General features: G+C 46.7%; 3 protein-coding genes across 6 annotated transcripts; all 3 read left to right on the plus strand.

Annotated features, from left to right (window-relative positions):
* Positions 1-19: 19 nt before the first annotated feature.
* Positions 20-2,453, plus strand: opn4.1 (opsin 4.1). The gene has a single exon (XM_023270585.3). The coding sequence runs from the start codon at positions 369-371 to the stop codon at positions 1,761-1,763; it is 1,395 nt and encodes a 464-aa protein (XP_023126353.3). The 5' UTR covers positions 20-368; the 3' UTR covers positions 1,764-2,453.
* Positions 2,454-2,479: 26 nt separating this feature from the next.
* LOC129349932 (protein disulfide-isomerase TMX3-like) lies at positions 2,480-15,400 on the plus strand. 2 transcript variants are annotated; one of them, XM_055014812.1, is made up of 16 exons: positions 2,480-2,548; positions 2,990-3,038; positions 3,120-3,162; positions 3,917-4,040; positions 4,120-4,165; positions 4,904-4,984; positions 5,098-5,197; positions 5,940-6,017; positions 6,501-6,567; positions 11,647-11,745; positions 13,421-13,478; positions 13,919-13,972; positions 14,227-14,280; positions 14,499-14,628; positions 14,714-14,782; positions 15,019-15,400. In XM_055014812.1, exons 1-16 carry the CDS (start codon positions 2,515-2,517, stop codon positions 15,211-15,213), a joined length of 1,281 nt encoding a protein of 426 aa, XP_054870787.1. In that variant the 5' UTR covers positions 2,480-2,514; the 3' UTR covers positions 15,214-15,400. The 2 variants fall into 2 exon arrangements, with proteins under 2 accessions (XP_054870787.1, XP_054870786.1); XM_055014811.1 differs by having other exon boundaries at positions 2,481-2,548; positions 14,224-14,280.
* Positions 15,401-18,582: 3,182 nt separating this feature from the next.
* LOC111568781 (chromodomain Y-like protein) lies at positions 18,583-25,315 on the plus strand. Of its 3 annotated transcripts, none has more exons than XM_023270581.3 (7): positions 18,583-18,788; positions 21,491-22,208; positions 22,848-23,101; positions 23,185-23,357; positions 23,441-23,651; positions 23,817-23,960; positions 24,180-25,315. In XM_023270581.3, the coding sequence occupies exons 1-7, from the start codon at positions 18,765-18,767 to the stop codon at positions 24,336-24,338; spliced, it is 1,683 nt and encodes a 560-aa protein (XP_023126349.2). In that variant the 5' UTR covers positions 18,583-18,764; the 3' UTR covers positions 24,339-25,315. The 3 variants fall into 3 exon arrangements, with proteins under 3 accessions (XP_023126349.2, XP_054870812.1, XP_023126350.2); XM_055014837.1 differs by lacking the exon at positions 18,583-18,788 and adding an exon at positions 18,845-18,950; XM_023270582.3 differs by lacking the exon at positions 18,583-18,788 and adding an exon at positions 18,850-18,987.
* The last annotated feature ends 205 nt before the right edge of the window (positions 25,316-25,520 follow it).

Raw genomic sequence — 25,520 nt, forward strand, 5'->3', positions numbered from 1 at the left:
AAAGGTCTGTTTGTCAGTGTTTGGCCCGATGACCTTATTTCAGTGTATTTAGGACTCGGACAGGAAACAAACACATCTGACCCCATTTTCTCTGAAGTTCTGAGCTAAAAGCTCATTAACCTGCAGCAACGAGGTCACATCTGGAGCAGATGTTGACGAACCCTGAGTGCATGGAGTTAATGGATCATTGTTCAATAGTCCTCCGTCATCCATTGATCAGCCTCACGTAAAGAGCTGCAGCAGGACAGAGCGACTGCAGAGCAACCGCAGAGCGACCGCACAGTGAGAACCAGCCGAGAACAAGCCGAGAACCAGCCGAGAACCAACCGAGAACCAACCAAGAACCGACCGAGAACCAGCCGCCAGCAATGAGCCTCGTCCACGCCAGCCGGACACCGTCTCTCTGCTCTCTGGGTGGAAACTGCAGCGCTCATCATCTCCACATCAGGACGTCTCAGCTGGTCCACCTGCTTGGCCACGCCCCCACACACAGCTCCTACCTGCAGCCTCACCTGTTCCCTACTGTGGACGTCCCTGACCACGCCCACTACATCATTGGCTCCGTCATCCTGTCTGTCGGGGTGACGGGCATGCTGGGAAACGCTCTGGTCATCTACGTGTTCTGCTGCAGTCGGACACTGCAGTCACCTAGCAACCTGCTGGTGGTCAACCTGGCGGCCGCTGACTTCCTGATGTCTCTGACACAGTCTCCGGTGTTCTTTGTGGCGAGCCTGCACCGCCGCTGGGTGTTCGGAGAACTGGCCTGCGAGCTCTACGCCTTCTGCGGCGCTCTGTTCGGTTTTGCATCCATGATGACGCTGACGGCCATCGCAGCGGACCGCTGCCTCGCCATCACGCGGCCACTGGCGCTCGGCGGGGCGAGTCAGCGGTGGGTGCTGGTGGTGGTGGCGGGGGTGTGGCTGTACTCGCTGGGCTGGAGTCTGCCGCCGTTCTTCGGGTGGAGCGCCTATGTCCCCGAAGGCTTGCAAACATCCTGCAGCTGGGACTACATGAGCTTCACGACCGCCGTGCGTGCCTACACCGTCCTGCTGTTCGCCTTCGTCTTCTTCCTGCCGCTCGCCGTCATCGCCGGATGCTACCTGGCCATCTTCCGGGCGGTGCAGCGAGCGAGCCAAGAGGTGGAACGGCTGAGCGGTCGACAGACCAACAGGGCGTACGAGCGTCTGCGTGGCGAGTGGCGGCTGGCCAAAGTGGCTCTGGGAGTGATCGTGCTTTTCGTGGTGTCCTGGTCGCCGTATTCTGCCGTGGCTCTGACCGCCACCGCCGGCTACGCCCACCTGCTGACTCCATACATGAACTCTGTTCCCGCCGTCGTCGCCAAGGCCTCCGCCATCCACAACCCCATCATCTACGCCATCACGCATCCCAAGTACCGTGCCGCCATCGGCCGCCGCGTGCCGCTGCTGCGTGCCGTGCTGCAGCTGCAGGAGAAAGACCTGCGCTCATCACTCAGCTCCAGCGCCATGTCATCTCACCGCACGACACTCACCGACTCACCGGGAGTCGGCCTCGCCACCGTCCGGACCGACGGCCGCTGGGGGAGGAGCCGACTGTCCTCAGCATCCGACAGCGAGTCCTGCTGGACGGAGAGCGAAGCTGACGGGTCCAGTTCAGGATCAGCCGCTTTCAGCCGGCAGCCATCTGCCGACGTCATGACTGAGCCCACAAGCTCCGCCCCTTCCTCCCTGCAGCCTGATGGGGGCGCCATGATGGAGACTAAAGCTCTGCTGGTCCCTCTCTGACACCTGCTGCTCACCTGTCCCCGCCCCTCATCACATGACCCGCTCTCATGCACGTGGCCCCGCCCCCTACGGCTGCACCACCAAAGAAGAAGAAAGAAGGATTTGATTGGACGGAGAGAAAACAGCTGGTGATGACATCACTGCTGATCCTGGAGCTCAGACCTGCTTTAGAGTTATTGATTGATTATTGGCACCAATCAGCATCTAAGGCAGCGGATTTATGAAGCAAAGCTGAAGACTGATTGATCGATTGATTTCTTTTTGTTAATAAAGTTCAGAACAAACTTTATTTTTCTCCTTCTGATGTTTCAAGTAAAGTTTTTTTCAGTTTGAATTAAATAATGGTTGACTTATTGACAGGTATTCATAATTTATTGCCGATTTATTGACACTCCTGATTTATTGATGAGTGTCTGATTTATTGATGAATTTATGATTTATTGATAATTTCTGATTTATTGATGAGTTTCTGATTCATTGACCAGCCTGCAGCTCACGTGGATGTTAATAAATGATCCTCTCATCTGGTTTCCTGGTGAATGAGTCCTGAGAGTTGGACTGATCGATACCTGATCAAACATATTGATCGTGTGTGTGTTCGCTGCCCCCTGCTGCTCACATTTGTCACCCTGCAGCTTTAATCTCAGCCATATGTTCTGCTGTTCATGTGAAGCAGCTGTGAATAAAGTTTGAGTGGGTTGAATGAGGTCCGTTAATCCGTCAGATTAGCTCCGTGGTTAATCCAGTCAACATGTTGGACAGAAGGAGCTCCACGCTGCTCACAGGTACGTCCACCTTCTCCTGGAATAAAGTTCAGCTTTAACTCCACACAGAAAAGTTCCATCTCTTTGTTCTTCTGCTCTCAGCTCATTGAAGGTTCAGGTTCTGTTTCCTGTGGTTCTGCTGATTTCAGATCTGATGGATTAAGCTTCAGTCTGCTGCTTATTGCAACTCATCTAACTGATGAGCAGATCTGAGGTCAGTCAGCTCCACAGAAAACTCTCCTCTGTAGTTTAAACAGCTTCTCCCAGAGCTTTTAGCAGCAGCACATGGTCTTCTTCAGCTGCCTGAAGCTCCACAGCAGCAGAGCAAGTAGCCGCTGAGTCAGGAGGTCCAGACTAGGACAGTTTATCATCAGAGAGCAGAAACATCAGCAAAGATCAGGAGGAACCTGGAGAAGAACCAGGAAACAGCAGCTTCACCGATTATTTGTTTGTTTACTCCAGTGCTGCTGTTTGTGTCGGCGTCCGCCTTCGTGGAGGAGCTCGATGACTCGTGAGTAAAAACTAATTCAGTCCTATGTTCAGATCAGACTGAAGATCAAGAACAGTAACCAATGTGACTGATTGGTTTCAGCTTCATGGAAAGAAAAGGAGCCGAAGACATCTGGCTCATCAAGGTACGCCTGGGTACTCTGTGTACTGTGTACTGCGTGTACTGTGTACTATATACTGTGTACTGTGTACTGTGTGTACTGTGTACTGTGTGTACTGTGTACTATATACTGTGTACTGTGTGTACTGTGTACTGTGTACTGCGTGTACTGTGTACTATATACTGTGTACTGTGTACTGTGTGTACTGTGTACTGTATACTGTGTACTGCGTTTACTGTGTACTATATACTGTGTACTGTGTACTGTATACTGTGTACTGCGTTTACTGTGTACTATATACTGTGTACTGTGTACTGCGTGTACTGTGTACGCTGTGTACTGTGTACTCTGTGTACTGTGTACTGTGTACTCTGTGTACTGTGTACTGTGTACTGCGTGTACTGTGTACTCTGTGGACTGTGTACTTTGTGTACTGTGTACTCTGTGTACTGTGTACTCTGTATACTGTGTACTCTGTGTACTGTGTACTCTGTGAACTGTGTACTTTGTGTACTGTGTACTCTGTGTACTGTGTACTCTGTGTATTCTGTGTACTGTGTACTGTGTACTCTGTGTACTGTGTACTGTGTACTCTGTGTACTGTGTACTGTGTACTCTGTATACTGTGTACTGTGTACTGTGTACTCTGTGTACTGTATACTGTGTACTGTGTACTGTGTACTCTGTATACTGTGTACTGTGTACTCTGTGTACTGTGTACTGTGTACTGTGTACTCTGTATACTACGTTCACCCTGCTGTTCCGTGTCTCGCTGCAGTTCTACGCCCCCTGGTGTACATTCTGTAAACAGCTGGATCCTGTGTGGCACCAGATTGGATCAGAACTCAGGAGTCTCGGGTCTCCGATCCAAGTCGGCAAATCAGACGCCACCGCCAGCCCCGGTCAGTGACTGCCAGCCAATCAGAGCAGACGTGACATCAGACCTCTGAGGGTCGCTGCTCATGTTGTTTCTCGTCACAGGTTTGGCCAAAGAGTTCCGGATCAGAGGTTACCCTGCCATACTCATGTATGTGTCACGGTGACATCGCAGAAAGTGTCTTGTTTTACTTTAGAAATCTGTTTTCATAGGTAGAGTTATTCTGTAGGTGTTACAGTTTATTCTGCAGGTGTTACAGTTTATTCTGTAGGTGTTACAGTTTATTCTGCAGGTGTTACAGTTTATTCTGCAGGTGCTACAGTTTATTCTGTAGGTGTTACAGTTTATTCTGTAGGTGTTACAGTTTATTCTGCAGGTGTTACAGTTTATTCTACAGGTGTTACAGTTTATTCTGTAAATGTTACAGTTTATTCTGTTACAGTTTATTCTGCAGGTGTTACAGTTTATTCTGCAGGTGTTACAGTTTATTCTGCAGGTGTTACAGTTTATTCTGTAAATGTTACAGTTTATTCTGTTACAGTTTATTCTGCAGGTGCTACAGTTTATTCTGTAGGTGTTACAGTTTATTCTGTAGGTGTTACGGTTTATTCTGCATATGTGACAGTTTATTCTGTAGGTGTTACAGTTTATTCTGCAGGTGTTACAGTTTATTCTACAGGTGTTACAGTTTATTCTGTAGGTGTTACAGTTTATTCTGCCGGTGTTACAGTTTATTCTGCAGGTGTTACAGTTTATTCTGTAGGTGTTACAGTTTATTCTGCCGGTGTTACAGTTTATTCTGCAGGTGTTACAGTTTATTCTACTACAGATTATTCTGCAGATGTTACAGACTATACAGATGTTCTAACAGGTGTTTTTGGTCTCCAGGTTAAAGAAAGATGTGACATATAATTATTTAGGACCAAGAACTAAAGATGGAATCATGGACTTTGCTGATCGAGTCGCAGGGTGAGTCCAGACAGCTGACATTGAAACGCTGCAATACCACTGAACAGAACATCACAGTGATGTCACAGTAATGTCACAATTATGTCACAGTCAGTGTTTGTCGTGTCATTCAGGCCGCTGATTCGATCTCTGACCAGTCTGCAGCTCTTCCAGCATGCAATGAGCCGCCATGATGTCATGTTCGTTTACGTCGGCGCCACGTCACAGCTGAAGGTACACACACACACACACACACACACACACACACACACACACACACAGACACACACACACACTCACAGAACACACACACGCGCACACAACACACACACACACCACACACACACACGCGCACACACAACACACGCACACACAACACACAACACACACACACACTCACACACACACACATTCACACAACACTCACACACACACACACACTCACACACAACACACACACACACAACACACACACACTCACACAACACACACGCGCACACAACACACACACACAACACACACACACACACTCACACAACACACACACGCGCACACAACACACACACACGCACACAGACACATACAACACAACACACACCCACACACACACACTCACAGACTCACACATACAACACACATACAACACACACACACACACACACACGCACACATACAACACACATACACACATACAACACACATACAACACACACAAACACACACACACACACACATACAACACACACACAACATACACACACAACACACGCGCACACACATACAACACACACACAACATACACACACACACATACAACACACACACACACAGACACACGCACATGCACACGCACGCACACACACACACACACACACACACACACACACACACACACACACACACACACACACACACACCTACACCTACACACACACACACACACACACACACACGCTGACCTAATGTGTGTTTTCAGACAAACTACACATCAGCAGCAGAGACTCTGATCATTGGAACCTACTTCTTCTCTGCCACCAGAGACGTTCTACCCAAGGTCTGAGAACATCAGCGTGTGTTTCAGGCTGTAGTTTGTGCGTTTCAGGCTGTAGTTTGTGCGTTTCAGGCTGTAGTTTGTGTGTTTCAGGCTGTAGTTTGTGTGTTTCAGGCTGTAGCTTGTGTGTTTCAGGCTGTAGTTCGTGTGTTTCAGGCTGTAGTTTGTGTGTTTCAGGCTGTAGCTTGTGTGTTTCAGGCTGTAGTTTGTGTGTTTCAGGCTGTAGCTTGTGCGTTTCAGGCTGTAGTTTGTGTTTCAGGCTGTAGCTTGTGTGTTTCAGGCTGTAGTTTGTGTGTTTCAGGCTGTAGCTTGTGTGTTTCAGGCTGTAGTTTGTGTTTCAGGCTATAGTTTGTGCATTTCAGGCTGTAGTTTGTGCGTTTCAGGCTGTAGTTTGTGTTTCAGGCTGTAGCTTGTGTGTTTCAGGCTGTAGTTTGTGTGTTTCAGACTGTAGTTTGTGTGTTTCAGACTGTAGTTTGTGTGTTTCAGGCGGTGTCTTTGGCGTCTCTGCCGGCTGTGGTGGTTTTTAAAGACGGGACTTACTTCACATACAGCGGTGAGATATTAAACTTGTTATTAAACACCTGCAGATATTAAACCTGCTGACGTCTGACGTTACGGTGAGCGTATTGCGTCACTTCCTGTTGTAGCGCTGTGTTGTGTTCTGTGACTGTTGTAGCTTATCCACTCCATCTAATTTGATATTCATTAAATCTGTGTGTAGCGGTAATATTTGAATCGTAACATACACTCGTTTTCTTCACGCACCCTCTCAGTACTTAATTCTAAGTTAATCTGTTATCTCTGTCCGCTAGCCTAGCACTTAGCAGTTAGCATGGCTTCTCCCTCTTCCTCTCCTTCTCTTTCCTGCTCAGTGTGTCACATGTTTAGTTACTCCTCTGCCTCCTTTAGTGATAATGATACCTGTAATAAATGCAGTCTGTTTGTAGCTTTGGAGGCGAGGCTCTCTGAATTGGAAGCGCGGCTCCGCACCATGGAAAACACCCCGCTAGCTGTTAGCCAGGCTCCCTTAGCCGGTGCGGACCGCAATAATATAGCTGCTAGTGTAGCTTCTGCTAGCCGTACCCTAGCAGCTCCCGAGCAGCCGGGAAGTCAGGGTAGCTGGGTGACAGTTCGTAGGAAACGTAGTCCTAAGCTCAAGCCCGCTGTCCCGGCACACCACAAACCGCTTCACGTTTCTAATCGTTTTTCCCCACTCAATGACACACCCGCTGAGAAACCAACTCTGATCATTGGCAGCTCCGTAGTCAGAAACGTGAAGCTAGCGACACCAGCGACCATAGTAAAATGCCTCCCAGGAGCCAGAGCGGGCGACATAGAAGCAAATTTGAAACTGCTGGCTAAAGATAATCGTAAATACAGTAAGATTGTTATTCATGTCGGCGGTAATGACACCCGGTTACGCCAATCGGAGGTCACCAAAGTTAGTGTGGCATCGGTGTGTAACTTTGCCAAAACCATTTCGGACTCCGTAGTTTTCTCTGGACCCCTGCCTGATCTGACAAGCGATGATATGTTTAGCCGTATGGCATCGTTTCGCCGCTGGTCGTCTACGTGGTGTACTGCAAACGACGTTGGCTTTATAGACAATTGGAGCTCTTTCTAGGGAAAACCTGGTCTGATTGGGAGAGACGGCATCCATCCCACTTTGGCTGGTGCAGCTCTCATTTCTAGAAATATGGCTGATCTTATTAGAACTCCTAAAGCATGACAACCCAGAGTTCAGACCAGGATGCAGAGTTGTAGTCTTCCACACCTCTCTGCAGTTTCCTCTCAGCTGTCACCCTCCAGTAAATCACTTAGCTTTATTGAGACTGTCTGTCCCCCGACCACCAAAATTCAATAAATTAAGCAAATCAAAAATAAACAAAAGACATAGTAACCATAAAAATCTAATTAAAATTAATACCACTATTTCAACTGAGCGAAGAAACAGGACAATTAAATGTGGTCTGTTAAATATTAGATCTCTCTCGTCTAAATCTCTGTTAGTAAATGATTTGATAACTGATAACCAGATTGATTTGTTCTGTTTGACTGAAACCTGGTTGCAGCAGGAAGAATATGTTAGTCTAAATGAATCAACTCCTACTAGTCATACTAACTGTCATGTTCCTCGAATCACGGGCCGAGGAGGAGGAGTGGCAGCAATTTACCTCTCTAGCTTAAAAATGAACCAGAGACCTAAACCTAGTTACAGTTCATTTGAAAATCTTACTCTCAGTCTCTCTCATCCAGATTTAAAAGCTCAGAAACCAGTTTTATTTGTTGTTGTATATCGTCCTCCTGCTCCTTCCTCTGAGTTTTTATCTCAATTCTCAGACTTTTTATCTGATTTAGTGCTCAGCTCAGATAAAGTCATTATTGTGGGTGACTTCAACATTCATGTTGATGTGGACAGTGACAGCCTTACGACTGCTTTTAATTCAATATTAGACTCAATTGGGTTTTCTCAACATGTAAATAAACCAACTCATAGTTTTAATCATACCCTTGACCTCGTTCTGACTTATGGCATAGAAATCAAACAGTTAACAGTATTTCCCCGGAACCCTCTTCTTTCTGACCATTTTTTGATAACATTTCAATTTACAACAATAGATTGTATAGGAGTTAAGAATAAATATCATTACAGTAGATGTCTGTCTCACAATTCGGTGACTAAATTTAAGGAAATAATACCCTCTCTATTTAGTCCAGCACCACTTACTGATATAATGGAAGGAAAATATTATAATTTTACCCCCACAGAAGTGGATTATATTGTTAATAATGCTGCAGCCTCACTGCGTACAACACTTGATAGTGTTGCACCTGTAAAAAAAGAAAGTTCTATCTCAGAGAGGACCTGCTCCTTGGTATAATTCCCAGCTGCGGACTTTAAAGCAGGCGTCCCGAAAGCTGGAAAGGAAGTGGTATTCCACTAATTTAGAGGAAGTTTATGTAGCTTGGAAAAATAGTCTAGTAATTTATGAAAAAGCTCTTGGTGATGCCAGGACAACATATTATTCATCTTTAATAGAGGAAAACAAGAACAACCCCAGGTTTCTCTTCAGCACTGTAGCCAGGCTGACAAAGAGTCAGAGCTCTGTTCAACCTTGTATTCCTTTAGCTTTGAGCAGTAACAACTTCATGAGCTTCTTTACAAATAAAATTATAACGATTAGAGAAAAAATTAATCTGGCCCTTCCTACAAATGTCACAGATGTATCATCGAGTACAGATACTTTAGAATTGGCTGTAAGACCAGATGGATATTTAGAATTTTTCACCCCCATACATCTCTCTGAACTCATTTCAATAGTTTCTACATCCAAACCATCAACATGTCTTTTAGATCCTATCCCAACTAGACTGTTCAAGGAGGCTTTACCTTTAATTAATTCCTCAATGTTAGATCTGATTAATCTCTCTCTAGTAACAGGTTATGTACCACAGGCTTTTAAGGTTGCTGTAATCAAACCTTTACTTAAAAAGCCCACTCTAGATCCAGATGTTTTAGCCAACTATAGACCAATTTCCAACCTCCCATTTCTCTCTAAAATTCTGGAAAGAACAGTTGCAAATCAATTATATGAACATTTACAAAGGAATAGCCTGTTTGAAGAGTTTCAGTCAGGCTTCAGAGTGCATCATAGCACAGAAACAGCTCTGGTGAAAGTTACTAATGACCTTCTCATAGCGTCAGATAATGGACTGGTCTCTATACTTATTTTATTGGACCTTAGTGCAGCATTCGATACAATCGACCACAAACTTTTATTACAGTGACTAGAACATTCTATTGGCATTAAAGGGACAGCACTGGACTGGTTTAAATCCTACTTATCAGACAGGTTCCAGTTTGTGCATGTCAACAATGACTCTTCTGAGCATACTAGGGTTAATCATGGAGTTCCTCAGGGTTCTGTCTTAGGACCAATACTGTTCACATTATACATGCTTCCCTTAGGCAACATTATTAGGAAGCACTGTATTAATTTCCATTGTTATGCTGACGACACTCAATTGTATTTATCTATGAAGCCAAATGAAACTAATCAGCTAGCTAGACTGCAAGATTGTCTTAAGGACATAAAGACCTGGATGACCTATAATTTCTTACTACTAAATTCAGACAAGACTGAAGTCATTGTATTTGGCCCCAAACATCTTAGAGAATTGCTTTCAAAGCATATAGTTACTCTGGATGGCATTACATTGGCCTCCAGTACTACTGTGAGGAACCTCGGTGTTATCTTTGACCAGGACATGTCCTTTAACTCGCACATAAAACAAATCTGTAGGACTTCCTTTTTCCACCTGAGAAATATTGTGAAAATCAGGAACATCCTGTCTCAGAGTGATGCAGAAAAACTAGTCCATGCATTTGTTACTTCTAGGCTTGACTACTGTAATTCCTTATTATCAGGTTGTCCCAATAGCGCTCTGAAACATCTACAGCTGATCCAAAACGCTGCAGCCAGAGTACTGACGGGAGTTAGCAAGAGAGATCATATTTCTCCTATATTGGTTTCTCTTCATTGGCTCCCTGTTAAATCTAGAATAGAATTCAAAATCCTTCTTCTGACATATAAAGCTCTTAACAACCAATCTCCATCATATCTTAAAGACCTGATAGTACCATATTACCCTAGCAGAACTCTTCGCTCTCAGACTGCAGGCTTACTTGTTGTTCCTAGAATCTCTAAAAGTAGAATGGGAGGCAGAGCCTTCAGTTATCAGGCACCTCTCCTGTGGAACCAGCTCCCAGTTTGGGTTCTGGAGGCGGACACCCTCTCTATTTTTAAGACCAGGCTTAAAACCTTCCTTTTCGACAAAGCTTATAGTTAGGGCTGACTGGGGGACCCTGAGGGGGTGAGCTGGTGTTTTCATTTGCACAACTGACTTCCCCTCTTGACGTCCCTTTAGTTTGCCCCTAGTTATGCTGCTATAGGCCTAGGCTGCTGGGGAACCTCTCTTGATGCACTGAGCCCTTCTCTAACTACCTATGTATTTACTATATATACCATTATTGCATTACATTCACTCTGTTTCTTTCTGTGTCCTTTCTCCGAGTGTCCGTGGTCCCAGAGCTGGATGCTGGATGCTTCAGATGTGTGGCTGTGTTTTATGGTCCTTGTGTCCCACCCCCCCACCTCTCTATCTCTACCCCTCTATCTGTATCCCTCTATCTCTACCTCTACCCCTCTATCTCTACCTCTCTACCTCTTCTGTCCCTCTCAACCCGCCCGGCCAGCAGGCAGATGGGTCCCCCCACATTAGAGCTGGGTTCTGCTCGAGGTTTTTTTCCCTGTTAAAAGGGTGTTTTCCTTGCCACTGTCGCCTTTTGGCTTGCTGTGGGGGTCAGGCATATGGGTTCTGTAAAGCGTCTCGAGACAATTTGACTGTAATTGGCGCTATATAAATAAAATTGAATTGAAAAAATTGAATTTATTGGCTGTGTGTTGATGAGGAGCTTGTTTCCATGGAAACAGACTGTGGACAGCAGGGGGCGCTAACCCTCCGGAGTTTGCCATTGAAACCTATCAGTGCTGATGTAGTGGAGGTGTTACCTGTAGCCAATGACATCACCTCAGCCTCGTCTCTGATTGGTTGGTTTCTGTCGTTTCAGAGGAACATGACGGTGACCTGACGGCGTGGATCAACACAGAACGGTTCCCAACCTTCAGTCAGATCGACAGCTACACTCTGTACGCCATGGGAGACTCAGGTAACGCTGTGATGTCACTGTCCACAGGTAGCTCTGAGTAGGACACAGTTGTTTCTACAGATTAGTGTCCAACTGGAACCAGAACCAGGACCAGACAGAACCACAACCACAACCACAACCATACAGAACCAGAACCAGAACCAGGACTCTAACCACCCGATGAGACTAAATGAATGCGTCTTTGTTCAGTCTAATGGAGGAGAACCAATCCAGCACCTTAAAGCCCGTCTCCCCCTGAACTTCGACCCACATCATTTTGCCTACAGGGCAAACCGGTTCACGGAGGACACCATCACCACAGCTCTTCACGCAGTCCTGAGCCAGAGCTCCCAGGAACCTACCTCAGGATGCTGTTCGTCGACTACAGCTCGGTGTTCAACACCATCAGCCCTGACATCCTGGTGGAGAAGCTGATGGACCTGGACTTGGACCCCCTCATGTGCTCCTGGATCAAGAGCTTCTTGACCAACTGACCACAGGTTGTGAACGTGGGTCAGCTCCACTCATCCACCTAGGGTTAGGGTTAGGGTCCTAACCCTAACCCTCATCCACCCTGTCACTCAGCACTGGTTCCCCCCAGGGCTGTGTGCTGAGCCCCCTCCTGTAGCCCTCTACATGTACGACTGTTCACCCATCCACCCTCCAACACCATCATTAAGTTTGCCGATGACACCACTGTGGTTGTCCTCATCTCGGGGGGTCATGAAACGGCGTACAGGGAGGAAATACAGGAGCTGGCAGGGTGGTGTTTCAGGAACAACCTGGAGCTGAACACCAAGAAGACCAAAGAGATGGTCATTGATTTCAGGAGACATAAGGGTGTCTGTGCTCCACTGTCCATCAACGGGGTTTGTGTGGAAAGAGTGGCCTCCTTCAAGTTCCTGGGGACTCATTTATCTGAGGACCTCACCTGGACAGTCAACACAGCAGCACTGGTTAAAAAGGCACAGCAGAGACTCCACTTCCTCCGAGTGCTGAGGAGGAACCACCTGGAGGAGAGACTGCAGGTGTCCTTCTATCAGGCCACCATAGAGTCTGTGCTGACCTACTGTGTGACTGTCTGGTTCTGCAGAAGGTTATCAGGACAGCAGAGAGAATCATCGGCTGTCCTCTGGAGAACATCACGACCTCCTGCTGCATCAGCAGAGGGAAAAAGATCTGGGCAGACAGAACACACCCTGGCCAGAAGCTGTTCAGTCTGCTGCCATCAGGAAGAGACTGAGATCCTCAAAATGCAGGACAAACAGGCTCAGGAACAGTTTCTATCCATGGTCCATCAGACTCCTGAACTCCAAACACCGTCTACCTGAATGCACAATGTCACTTTTTGCTGCTTTCGTGCAATTTCCTAACATATTTATCATATTCTACTGGTTCTCATTCCATTTCATCTACCTCCCACATTGCACATATCTGGCCTCCTTTGCACATGTCTTTTTTAATATTGTTTTGTTATATATGTACATTTGATTCTATTATTTAATTTTGATATTTTATTTCTTAATGCTTGTTGTTGTGCACCGTCCAGTGGAAGCTATTTATATTTTTGTCATGCCACTTCCTATGACAATGACAATAAAGCCATTCTAATTCTAATTCTAATTCTAAATGAGTCTCTGATGACTCTGAGGCTGCTGATTGGATCAGGTGACGTGACTCCGCCTCTCTCCTGCAGGTAAACTGGTGCTGTTGGCGATGTTGGAGCAGAAACACCTGTGGGACCAAAGCCTGAGGTAACCCTCGCCTGTCAGTCATCATCCATTCATCAGCTCATTGGTTCATTCATTCATCATGATGGCTATTACCTGTCTACATGTCTACCTGTCCACCTGTCTACCTGTCCACCTGTCCACCTGTATACCTGTCTACCTGTCTACCTGTCTACCTGTCCACCTGTCTACCTGTCCACCTGTCCACCTGTCTACCTGTCTACCTGTCCACCTGTCTACCTGTCCACCTGTCTACCTGTCCACCTGTCCACCTGTCTACCTGTCCACCTGTCCACCTGTATACCTGTCTACCTGTCTACCTGTCCACCTGTCCACCTGTCCACCTGTCTACCTGTCCACCTGTCTACCTGTCCACCTGTCCACCTGTCTACCTGTCTACCTGTCCACCTGTCCACCTGTATACCTGTCTACCTGTCCACCTGTCTACCTGTCCACCTGTCCAGGTGTAAGAGTCTGGTGGAGGGAGTGGCTGCAGAGCATAGAGACACCTACCGCAGGTGAGATATTTACCACCAACATCTGCTGAGAGTAAGACCCAAAAATACAACCTGAAGATAACTGTCCGTCCACTTGTCTATCTGTCCACCTGTCCTTCTGTCTACCTGTCCTTTTGTCCACCTGTCCTTCTGTCCACCTGTCGTTCTGCCCAACTGTCCTTCTGTCCACCTGTCGTTCTGTCCACCTGTCCTTCTGTCCACCTGTCCTTCTGTCCACCTGTCTACCTGTCCACCTTTCCTTCTGTCTACAGCAGCTTCTACTTTGGCTTCATGGAGGACAGCAGCTACATTAACGGTCTGGTGATGGAGTGAGTTTGTCTCTTTAGTTTCTCACCAGCGTCTCTGATTGGATGTCATTGATTGGATGTCTCTGATTGGATGTCTCTGATTTGATGTCATTGATTGGATGTCTCTGATTGGATGTCTCTGATTGAATGTCATTGATTGGATGTCATTGATTGGATGTCCCTGACTGGACCTCCCTGATTGGACACCTGTGAGTCACTAACGTTCTTATCATCATCAGTGACATCATTCTGCCGTCCTTCATCATCGTCAACCTGTCCAATGATGGCTACTTCCTGCCGCTGGGCGCCGTGGAGACGGAGCAACAACTGCTGGACTTCATGGACGGAGTCCTGGACGGGAGCGTGGAGGTGAGACAGACTCACCTGGAGACCAGACACCTGTCTGTCTGTCTGTCCGTCTGTGTCTCTGACCATCTGTCTGCTTGTGTCTCAGATTCAGGGAGGAAACGGCGTCTCTCAGCGGATCAGACGCTTTGTCTACGACACCAAAGTTACGCTGATGGTGAGTGATGTCATCAATCCACTATCTGTCTGTCTGTCTGTCTAACTGTCTGTCTGTCTATCTGTCTGTCTGTCTTGCTATCTGTCTAACTGTCTGTCTGTCTGTCTGACTGTCTAACTGTCTGTCTGTCTGTCTGTCTGTCTGTCTAGCTGTCTGTCTGACTGTCTGTCTGTCTGTCTAACTGTCTGTCTATCTGTCTAATTGTCTGTCTGACTGTCTGTCTTCTGCCCGTCCAGCCGATCTTCACTAAGGCTCCTCTGTTCGGTTGCTTCCTGTTGGGCGTCCCTCTGTCCATCGGAGTCTTTCTGTGTTATCTCTGCTGTAAGAGGCGGAGCTCTGTGGACGATGATGATGATGACGATGATGACGTGGCATTGATCGCTACGTTGTCACAGCGACGCAAAAAGTCAGGCAACAAGAAGTCAGACTGAAGACGGATCCGGACTTTGATCCAGAGCCAGAGATTTTTAAAGATGTTTATTGTTTTTTATGTTGTTTGATTTGACTGAATTTACAAGAAATCATCAAAAAATCATTGAATGTGTTTGTGACTCAGCAGCTCACCTGTCAGGTAACTGCTGCAGCCTGTAGCACCAGAAATAAAGACGTGTAGAAACATCTGGTCCCTGCTGTTCTCTCCGATCCTGTAGAACGGTCTGATGTTCCTCATTATTATTCTGCAACTGGAAGGAAAAATGTTCTGGATCCTTTGTGTTACCTTAAACCAATCACAGTCATCGTAGGCGGGGCTAAGAACACAGCAAAGGTGCTTTACCCAGAACAATGACAGGTGAATCCTGGTGGTGGAACGTTTACATGCAGGGAGAACTTTTATTTAAATGGATCATTTACAGAAAGAACCAATCAGGGTTGCCCTACCGCACAAGCTAACGCACAGGCTAACTATCAGGCTAGCTATCAGACTAACTGTCAGGCTAACTATCATGCTAACTGTCAGGCTAACTATCAGACTGTCAGGCTAACTATCAGGCTAACTGTCAGGCTAACTCACAGGCTAACTGTCAGGGTAACTATCAGGCTAACTCAGGTTAACTAACAGGCCAACTATCAGTCTAAATGTCAGGCTAACTCACAGGCTGTCAGGCTAACTATCTGGCTAACTGTCAGGCTAACGCACAGGCTAACTGTCAGGTTAACTAAAAGGCTAACTGTCAGGCTAGCTTACAGGCTAAATATTCAGCTAGCTCACAGGCTAACTCACAGGCTAACTGTCATGCTAACTCACAGGCTGTCAGGTTAACTAAAAGGCTAACTGTCAGGTTAGCCCACAGGCTAACTGTCAGGCTAACTGTTAGGCTAACTGTCAGGCTAACTGCCAGTCTAACTCACAGGCTAACTATCAGGCTAACACAGGCTAACTGTCAGGCTGTAAGGCTAACTCACAGGCTATCAGGCTAGCTATAAGGCTCACTGTCAGGCTAACTCATAGGCTAACTATCAGGCTAATTGTCAGACTAACTCACAGGCTAATTGTCAAGCTAAGTGTCAGGCCGACAGCAGATTTTCTCTCTGGTTTAGTCTCTGATTTAGTTTCTAGTTTAGTCTGGTTTAGTCTGGTTTAGTTTCTTGTTTAGTTTCTGGTTTAGTCTGGTTTAGTCTGGTTTAGTTTCTTGTTTAGTTTCTGGTTTAGTCTGGTTTAGTTTCTAGTTTAGTCTGGTTTAGTTTCCCGCAGCTTTGTCCTGACTTTAGTTTTTTAACATGAGAATTAGGACAACAGACACATGTGATCTGTCACCTGTATAAAACTACTCACCTGTATAAAACTACCCCCCCGTATAAAACTACCCGCCTGTATAAAACTACCCGCCTGTATAAAACTACCCCCCGTATAAAACTACCCCCCGTATAAAACTACCCGCCTGTATAAAACTACCCCCCGTATAAAACTACCCCCCGTATAAAACTATCCGCCTGTATAAAAGTACCCACCTGTGTGACCTGGAGCTGATTTATCCTGGACTGACTGATCTCTATTCAACACTTACCTTGAAGTCTGTAGGGACTGAAAACACAGTCAGCTGGATTCTCCATCAGAAGCTATTAGAGCACATTCAAAATGACACAGGGCTTCAGTGAAGAATGTGAATAACAATACAGTATGATACATTATGTATAATTACCAGACAGCTTTACGTTATGGCTCGTTATACAGACCTGATCAAAATCTTAAGACCAGTTGAAAAATAGCTAGAATTTACCTTTTGCACATTTGGATCTTAATGAGGTTTTAAGTAGAGCTACAATATGCAAAAGCAAGAAGGGGGAGTGAGACAAAAATCACTTTGAAAAAGTAATTTATTTAAAACAACAAGTAAAATGAAATAGGCTGTTTATCAGCTGATCAAAAGTTTAAGACCACAGGCTATAAAAGCCCAAATCTGCTCAAAATTCTCATCTTCTGTCAGGCATTCACATGGTCATGCCCTCCTGATGGCTAAAGCTAAGAAGCTTTCTCTTCTTGAACGTGGTCGGATCGTAGAGCTGCATAAGCAAGGCCTCTCGCAGCGTGTCGTTGCTGCTGAGGTTGGACGCAGTAAGACAGTCATTCTAAATTTTTTGAAAGATCCTGAGCATTATGGAACAAAAAAGTCAAGTGGTAGACCCAAAATAATTACACCTGCGCTAAGCGGGAGGATCCAATTGGCTGTCCGTCAAGACACAGCGCGGTCCTCAACCCAAATTAAGGCCCTTACTGGTGCCGACTGCAGCGCAATAACCATCAGACGGCATCTGCGGGAAAAGGGTTTCAAAAACAAAAAAGGAATTCAAAGACCTCGTCTCCTACAACACCACAAAACTGCGCGTTTAGACTTTGCCAGGGAGCATCAAACATGGGACAGTGAAAGGTGGAAAAAAGTTTTATTCTCTGATGAGAAAAAATTTAACCTTGACGGTCCAGATGGCTTCCAACGTTACTGGCATGACAAGGAGATCCCACCTGAGATGTTTTCTACCCGGCACAGTGGAGGGGGGTCCATCATGATCTGGGTGCTTTTTCATTCAGTGGAACACTGGAGCTTCAGGTGGTGCAGGTCGTCAAACGGCGGCTGGTTACGTGCAGATGTTGCAGCGGGCATCCCTCATGACTGAGGGCCCTCGTCTGTGTGGTAACAGCTGGGTTTTTCAACAGGACAACGCTGCAGTTCACAATGCTCGCTTGACCAAGGACTTCTTCAGGGAGAATATCATCACTCTTTTGGACCATCCCGCATGTTCCCCTGATTTAAATCCCATAGAGAACATTTGGGGATGGATGGCAAAGGAAGTTTATAAAAATGGCCATCAGTTCCAGACAGTTGATGCCCTTCGTGGAGCCATCTTCACCACTTGGAGCAACGTTCCCACCAGCCTCCTGGAAACACTCGCATCAAGCATGCCCAAACGAATTTTTGAAGTGATTAACAAGAACGGTGGCGCTACTCATTACTGAGTCCTACTGAGAACATTTTTGTTCTGGTTTGGAGAGTTTGTTGTCATTTTTTGAGTGATGGTCTTAAACTTTTGATCAGCTGATAAACAACCTATTTCAGTTTACTTGTTGTTTTCAATAAATTACTTTTTCAAAGTGCTTTTTGTCTCACTTCCCCTTCTTGCTTTTGCATATTGTAGCTCTTCTTAAAACCTCATTAAGATCCAAATGTGCAAAAGGTAAATTCTAGCTATTTTTCAACTGGTCTTAAGATTTTGATCAGGTCTGTATTTCTGATTCCTCTGTGGACGAGCAGTGACCAGTGCTGCCTGTAGGGGGCGGTGCTGCCTGTAGAGGGCGGTGCTGCGCTCTACAGTGTCCAGTGTGAAGAAGAAGAGCGGCGGTGCTAACAGCTAACAGCGGTGTGATTACGGACCGTCCTGTCGGGAGCGGACTCACCGACTACCGGCGGACCGACACCGAAACTTCCTCTCATGTCGCTCCTGAGCTGAAGAAGCTTCTGGAAGCTGCTCGTGAACGCGCACGGTCTCCATGGCTACGGAGGAGTTGTACGAGGTGACGCGACCTGATGCTAACATGCTAACGGCCGCTGGCTAGCGGCTGAGAGTTTTTAAGTTCGGGAAGTTGAGGCGCTGCGGCCACAGAACCGGAGAAAAGTCCCAGAAAGCGGTTAGCTAGCGGCTGGTCGACTCGGTACAGAGGGTCGGAGCGGGACAGGTGGAGGACTTTAACCCGGAAAAAGATTACAGCCTGGGTTAGCTCATGGGACTAGCAGTATAGTTAACTACTGTTAGCTACAGTTAGATGATGTTAGCTGCTGTTAGCTACAGTTAGCTGATGTTAGCTGCTGGTAGCTACCATTAGTTCCTGTTAGCTCCTGTTAGCTATATTAGCTCCTGTCAGCTACCATTAGTTCCTGTTAGCTCCTGTTGGCTACTATTAATTCCTGTTAGCTTCTGTTAGCTACCATTAGCTCCTGTTGGTCCTGTTAGCTACAGTTAGCTGCTGTTAGCTACCATTAGCACCTGTTGGCTCTGTTAGCTACCATTAGATCCTGTTAGCCACCGTTAGCTCCTGTTTGCTCTTGTTAGCTGGCATTAGCTCCTGTTTGCTCCTATTAGTGTACATTAGCTCTTGTTAGCTACCATTAGCTCCTGTTGGCTCCTGTTAGCTCCCGTTTGCTCCTGTTAGCTGCCATGAGTTCCTGTTGGCTACCATCAATTCCTGTTTGCTTCTGTTAGCTTCTATTAGCTCCTGTTTGCTCCTCTTAGCTACTATTAGCTCCTGTTGGCTCCTGTTAGCTGCCGGTAGCTCCTGTTAGCTACCATTAGCTCTTGTTGGCTACCATTAATTCCTGTTTGCTTCTGTTAGCTTCTGTTAACTCCTGTTTGCTCCTCTTAGCTACCATTAGCTCCTGTTTGCTCCTGTTAGCTACCATTAGCTCCTGTTTGCTTGTATTGCTCCTGTTAGCTACAGTTAGCTACAGTTAGCTGATGTTAGCTCTTCTTGGCTACCATTAATTACTGTTAGTTACTGCTAGCTACCATTAGCTCCTGTTAGCTACCATTAGCTCCTGTTGGCTCCTGTTTGCTTTCATTAGCTCTTATAAGCTACCATTAGCTCCTGTTTGCTCCTGTTAGCTGCCATTAGCTCCTGTTAGCTGCCATGAGTTCCTGTTAGCTGCCATTAGCGCCTGTTGGCTACCATTATTTCCTGTTAGCCACAGTTAGCTTCTGTTAGCTCCTGTTAGCTACCATTAGCTCCTGTTTGCTTGTATTGGCTCCTGTTAGCTACAGTTAGCTACAGTTAGCTGATGTTAGCTCTTCTTGGCTACCATTAATTCCTGTTAGTTACTGCTAGCTACCATTAGCACCTGTTAGCTACCATTAGCTCCTGTTGGCTCCTGTTTGCTTTCATTAGCTCTTATAAGCTACCTTTAGCTCCTGTTTGCTCCTGTTAGCTGCCATGAGTTCCTGTTAGCTGCCATGAGTTCCTGTTAGCTGCCATTAGCGCCTGTTGGCTCCCATTAATTCCTGTTAGCTACTGTTAGCTTCTGTTAGCTATCATTATCTCCTGTTGGCTACCATTAGCTCCTGTTAGTTACCATTAGCTACCATTAGCTCCTGTTTGCTCCTGTTAGTTACCATTAGCTACCGTTAGCTCCTGTTAGGTACCATTAGCTCCTCTCCAGTCTGACTGACTCCAGGTTTCTGATAATTTAGTGAACTATTTTAAAGTCAGAGACGGAATAGAACCTTTGATCAGGTTTTAGTTTTTCAGCTCCATGGATAACTCAGTTACTGTCAGTGACTGATCTATTTAACTTCAGGAAGCAGAATGACTTTAATAAAGTTTAATTTATTGTGACTGAGTGTAAAATGGAAGCAGGTTTACTTGAAAACTGTAGAATTAAACTGCTTCATGGTTTTAGAAATCTGATGTTCTATTAAAACTTTTAGCTGAGTTCAGTCTGGATGTAAACACAGGTCACCATGGATACGGGGGATAATTTACAGCTCAGCAGCTAAAACTCCCCCACATTATAGAAGAGAAAGGCAGAAACATGCTTCTGATCACTTACTAGTTTAACTACTTAATGAAAAACAAACATCTAAAGTTAAATGTCTCTTTTATGGTAATAAACATCTTTAAATGACACAGTGAAACATAACGGATGTTTACAGATTATCATCTGAAGAATAACATGGAAATACCAGAATTATACTAAAGCTGTTTTAAAGTTTAGTCCCAGGGAAGTTACCATAAAGTACGTGGACCTGGAGAAGATCATTGTAAAACAGACTAGTTCTTAATAATAATAATGATAATAATAATAATACTAATAATAATACTAATAATAATAATAATAATAATAATAATAATAATAATAATGATAATAATAATAATAATAATAATAATAATAATAATAATAGTAATCCATTTTATTTATAGGACAATCCAGGGACACTTACAGCCTGATTTGTGATTAACATCTAAATGTTTTATGCAAAGTGAGTCTAAACTAGACTTCAGTGTTTCTCTGTTGGTCCTGAATGCTTCACCTCTCTGTGTGAACTGACATGTAGTTAATGAATGAATGAGTTAATGAATGAATTAGTTAATTAATTAATGAATTAGTTAATCAATTAGTTAATGAATTAGTTAATTAAGGAACTGCTGTAACTAAACAGCAAACATTAAAACCAGTGAACTATTAGGCTGGATGTTTAAAGGGTGTTTACTGCTGTGACCTGCAGGTGGAGCGCATCGTGGACAAGAGGAAGAACAAGAAGGGGAAGGTGGAGTACCTGGTCAGGTGGAGAGGCTACGGCTCCGAGGGTGACACCTGGGAGCCGGAGACTCACCTGTCCACCTGCATGATCTACATCCACGAGTTTAACCGTCAGTACACCGAGCGGCAGAGAGACGCCACGCTGCTGCGCTCCACCCGCAGCTCGCCCAGCCTCCACTGTAGCTCCGCCCACAGGCTGCCCTGCAGGCCGCCGCTCACCGCCCGCGGTGACAACAGCCCAGGTGTAGCTGGAGACTGTCACAAGGCGAAAGCTCCTCTAGGCCCGCCTCCTCTGAACCCCGCAGGACCGACCCGGCCGGCCTCCCAGCAGCAACCCGATAGGTTCAGCAGCGCTCTAATGTCAGCGTCTCCGGTCGGCTCCACCCGCCGCAGTGTAGATCTGTCCAAGACCGGCATCAAGATCCTGGTCCCCAAGAGCCCCATGAGCAACCGCCTGGACTCGGAGGAGTCTCCAAGCGAGGCGGCTCACAGCCTGGAGGCCGGAACTCAGGAAGCTCACCTGGTCCCCCCTGAGGTGGCCCTGCTGGAGAAACCTGCAGGAGTCCAGCTGGGGCCCGGAGAAGAAAGGGCCCGCATGGGGACCCGACCCCGTAGCCAGAACCCCCTGCCCCCGCCCCGGGCCCCCATCACCCCCGCTGCCATGCGCTCCCTCAGCGGCACAGGTGAGTTCGTCCTCACCTGTTCAGGTCCAGCATGGCAGCAAGTTGTAACTTTAATCAGTATGTTTACATTTAACTGTTACATTTATCAGCAGTTATTGTGATAATCAGTTAATTTTTGTTTTTTTCGACCTCGTTTTGCAACACGAATGCTCGGATCATTATCTGAATTATTCTCTTTCTTTACGTTTTATCTTCTAAACGTGGGGTCGTGTGTTCGACAGAATAGGAAGGAACCACACGGAGGAAAATAAACACAGACATACTTTAAATCTTCACTGTTCACTAACCTTCACTAATCTTCATATTTTGAGGGACTCGGTTTGAATCTAAATTATTAGTGTTTTTTTCTGAGCAGGATTCCTATTGCAACAACACATCATCAGTAGGGTCAGACTAACCTGAACCAGCTCACACTCCCCATCAGTGGCTGAACAGTCCAACGCTTGGTGAATTCTGCTTCACAATGATAGGAAGACTGACATCGCTATGAACGCTTGGCCGCCACAAGCCAGTTATCCCTGACACCTGCTTAAAACCCAAAAAGGAAAACTTGAAGTAAAACGTTGATCAAGAAAGGTGTTAGAGAGTAATATAATCTAAACCTGAACCCAGAGAGTCTCCTCCTCCTGTCTCCTCCAGGGAACTCTGCGCTGATGGAGGCTGTCGCTGCCAGCAGGATGTCAGGTGTGCAGAGCGCTGTTGCCGGGGCAACTAGTGTGACGGGGAAAAGGCGTCTAGAGGAGCGGTCGGCGTTCGACAAGCGTCTGAGGTTCAGCGTTCGGCAGACGGAGAGCGCCTACCGTTACCGCGACATCGTGGTCAAGAAACAAGACGGCTTCACCCATATCCTGCTGTCCACCAAGAGCTCCGAGAACAACACGCTGAACCCCGAGGTAGGCCCCGCCCCTTCACTTAGACTCCTCCCCCTCCCAACAGTAAACACACCTGATCACCCGGAGTTTCTCCTCCCTGTCAGGTGATGAAGGAGATCCAGAGCGCCATGGCGACGGCGGCGTCGGACGACAGTAAGCTGGTGTTGCTGGGCGCCGTAGGCAGCGTGTTCTGCTGCGGCCTCGACTTCCTGTATTTCATCAGACGCCTGACAGATGACAGGAAGAAGGAGAGCATCAAGATGGCTGAGACCATCAGGTAACCTGCGAACGGGTGGCAGCGCCGTTTGATGTCATCAGTGATTACGAAGCATTGACCTCTGACCTCCTCCTCCTCCTCAGAACCTTCGTCAACACCTTCATCCAGTTCAGGAAGCCCATCGTGGCGGCGGTCAACGGCCCAGCACTGGGTCTGGGGGCGGCCCTCCTACCGCTGTGTGACGTGGTGTGGGCCAATGAGAAGGCCTGGTTCCAGACGCCGTACACCTCCTACGGCCAGACGCCCGACGCCTGCGCCTCCTTCACCTTCCCCCGCATCATGGGGCTGGCCTCGGTCAGTGGTACCGCCTCCCCTGCGCTTCTCCCTGCACGCTCCTCCACTAATATGCTCCTCCCTCTATGCTCCTCCCCCTCTATACTCATCCCCCTTTATGCTCCTCCCGCTCTATGCCCCTCCCCCTCTGTGCTCCTCCTTCTCACTCTCTCTGTTCTCCAACAGGCCAATGAGCTGCTGCTGAGCGGCAGGAAGTTGACGGCCCAGGAGGCGTGTTCTAAAGGTCTGGTGTCTCAGGTTCTGTGGCCGGGAACCTTCACCCAGGAGGTGATGCTGAGGATCAAAGAGCTGGTGATGGTCGACTCTCTGGTCAGTAACACACAGTAACACACACACACACACAGTAACACACACACACACACACACACACACACACACACACACACACACACACACACACAGAATAACACACAGAGTTTGAAGCAAAACTTTGATAATGAAAGTTACTGGAGATGGTTTTACTTGTCTCGTTTTACTCGTCTGGTTCTTTGGGTTCTTATTCTCCATGCGTCTGTGGTTCTGCTGCAGGTTCTGAAGGAGTCCAAAGCCCTGATGAGGAACACCAGCCGCGGTGCTCTGGAACAGGCCAACGAACGCGAGTGTGAAGCCCTGAAGAGAGTCTGGGGCTCGTCTCAGGGCACCGACTCCATCCTGCAGTACCTGCAGAGGAGAACCGAGCTCTGCTAGAACCTGGACCGGGAATAGAACCAGGACTGCCTCTCCAACTCAGCGATTTGAGTGGGCACCTCTGACTGAACATGGAGCAGTTGTGAACTTTTAAGTTATACTTGGAGCAGAACGCCGAGTGAGAACAGTGGAACGTTCTCTGGCTTGTGTTCTGACGAGTCCAACCAGCATCAGGTTCTTCTGACCACCACAGGAACACAGCAGGACATGCTAGCTTAGCTGTAGCTTAGCTGACAAGTTTGTCTTCAGACAAACAGGCTCCTGAGAGGTTCCTCAGGGTTCCATCCTGGGTCCTCTGTGGGTGCTAGCATCAGGAAACATTGGCTCATTATTTACTGTTTTGCCTGTCAGACAAAACTGAGGGTTTGCATCAGAGGAGAACGTGAACAGACCTCCTCAGGGTTAAATGCCCAATCAGACTGACTGTGTACTGTGTTTCCCTGGAGACAAGTTAAAATGGCAGATTTCATTAGAACTTCTGAAACTAAGACAACATTCTGAGCTAAGCTAGGCTAACAGTTACCCCATGTTTTCAGCCTTTAGCTATGCTAGCCTAACAGTATCCTCATGCATCCAGCCTTTATGCTAAGCTAAGCTAGCAGTTTCTCCCCACGTCCAGCCTTTGTGTTAAGCTAGGCTAACAGTTTCCCTAGCCTTTATGCTAAGCTAGGCGAACAGATTCCCCAGCCTTTATGCTAAGCTAGGCTAGCAGTTTCCCCAGCTTTATGCTAAGCTAGGCTAGCAGTTTCCCACAGACATACAGCTGATGTGAACATGAACTGTGGTGGAGGACAGCAGGATGATGAAATGTTACTGGATGTTCTCCTACATGTAAATGCCCTACAGCACCCCACTCAGGACAGACTGATCCGCCTGCAGGGGGTGCTGACAGGGACATGCAGTGATGAATCATGGGTAAGTAGTGACACCTGTCAGGTGGAGAGTTTGTGTCAGATTAAACTCACATGATTAAGTCACATGACTGCTGTGTCGGCTGGTTTGTGCTGCATTCAGAGAACAGCGCCGCCTAGAGGTGTGTTGATGAACTGTTACCTGGAAACACCTGAGACCTGCTCCATGATGCCAGCTCAACTAATTCAGTTCAACCAATCCAGGTTAACTAATCCAAGTTACCTAATCCAGTTCAGCTAATCCAGGTTAGCTAATCCAGTTCAACTAATC

Source organism: Amphiprion ocellaris, chromosome 10, assembly GCF_022539595.1.
Source record: "Amphiprion ocellaris isolate individual 3 ecotype Okinawa chromosome 10, ASM2253959v1, whole genome shotgun sequence".
NCBI lineage: Eukaryota > Metazoa > Chordata > Actinopteri > Pomacentridae > Amphiprion > Amphiprion ocellaris.

Bases quoted from the DNA above. Each gene is read 5' to 3' on its own strand.
- opn4.1 (XM_023270585.3), top strand. From the start codon at position 369: ATGAGCCTCGTCCACGCCAGCCGGACACCGTCTCTCTGCTCTCTGGGT.
- LOC129349932 (XM_055014811.1), top strand. From the start codon at position 2,515: ATGTTGGACAGAAGGAGCTCCACGCTGCTCACAG. The intron at 4,041-4,119 runs GTCAGTGACTGC...TTCTCGTCACAG, and splicing joins AGACGCCACCGCCAGCCCCG to GTTTGGCCAAAGAGTTCCGG. The intron at 6,018-6,500 runs GTCTGAGAACAT...TGTGTGTTTCAG, and splicing joins CCAGAGACGTTCTACCCAAG to GCGGTGTCTTTGGCGTCTCT.
- LOC111568781 (XM_023270581.3), top strand. From the start codon at position 18,765: ATGGCTACGGAGGAGTTGTACGAG. The intron at 18,789-21,490 runs GTGACGCGACCT...TGTGACCTGCAG, and splicing joins CTACGGAGGAGTTGTACGAG to GTGGAGCGCATCGTGGACAA. The intron at 22,209-22,847 runs GTGAGTTCGTCC...TGTCTCCTCCAG, and splicing joins GCGCTCCCTCAGCGGCACAG to GGAACTCTGCGCTGATGGAG.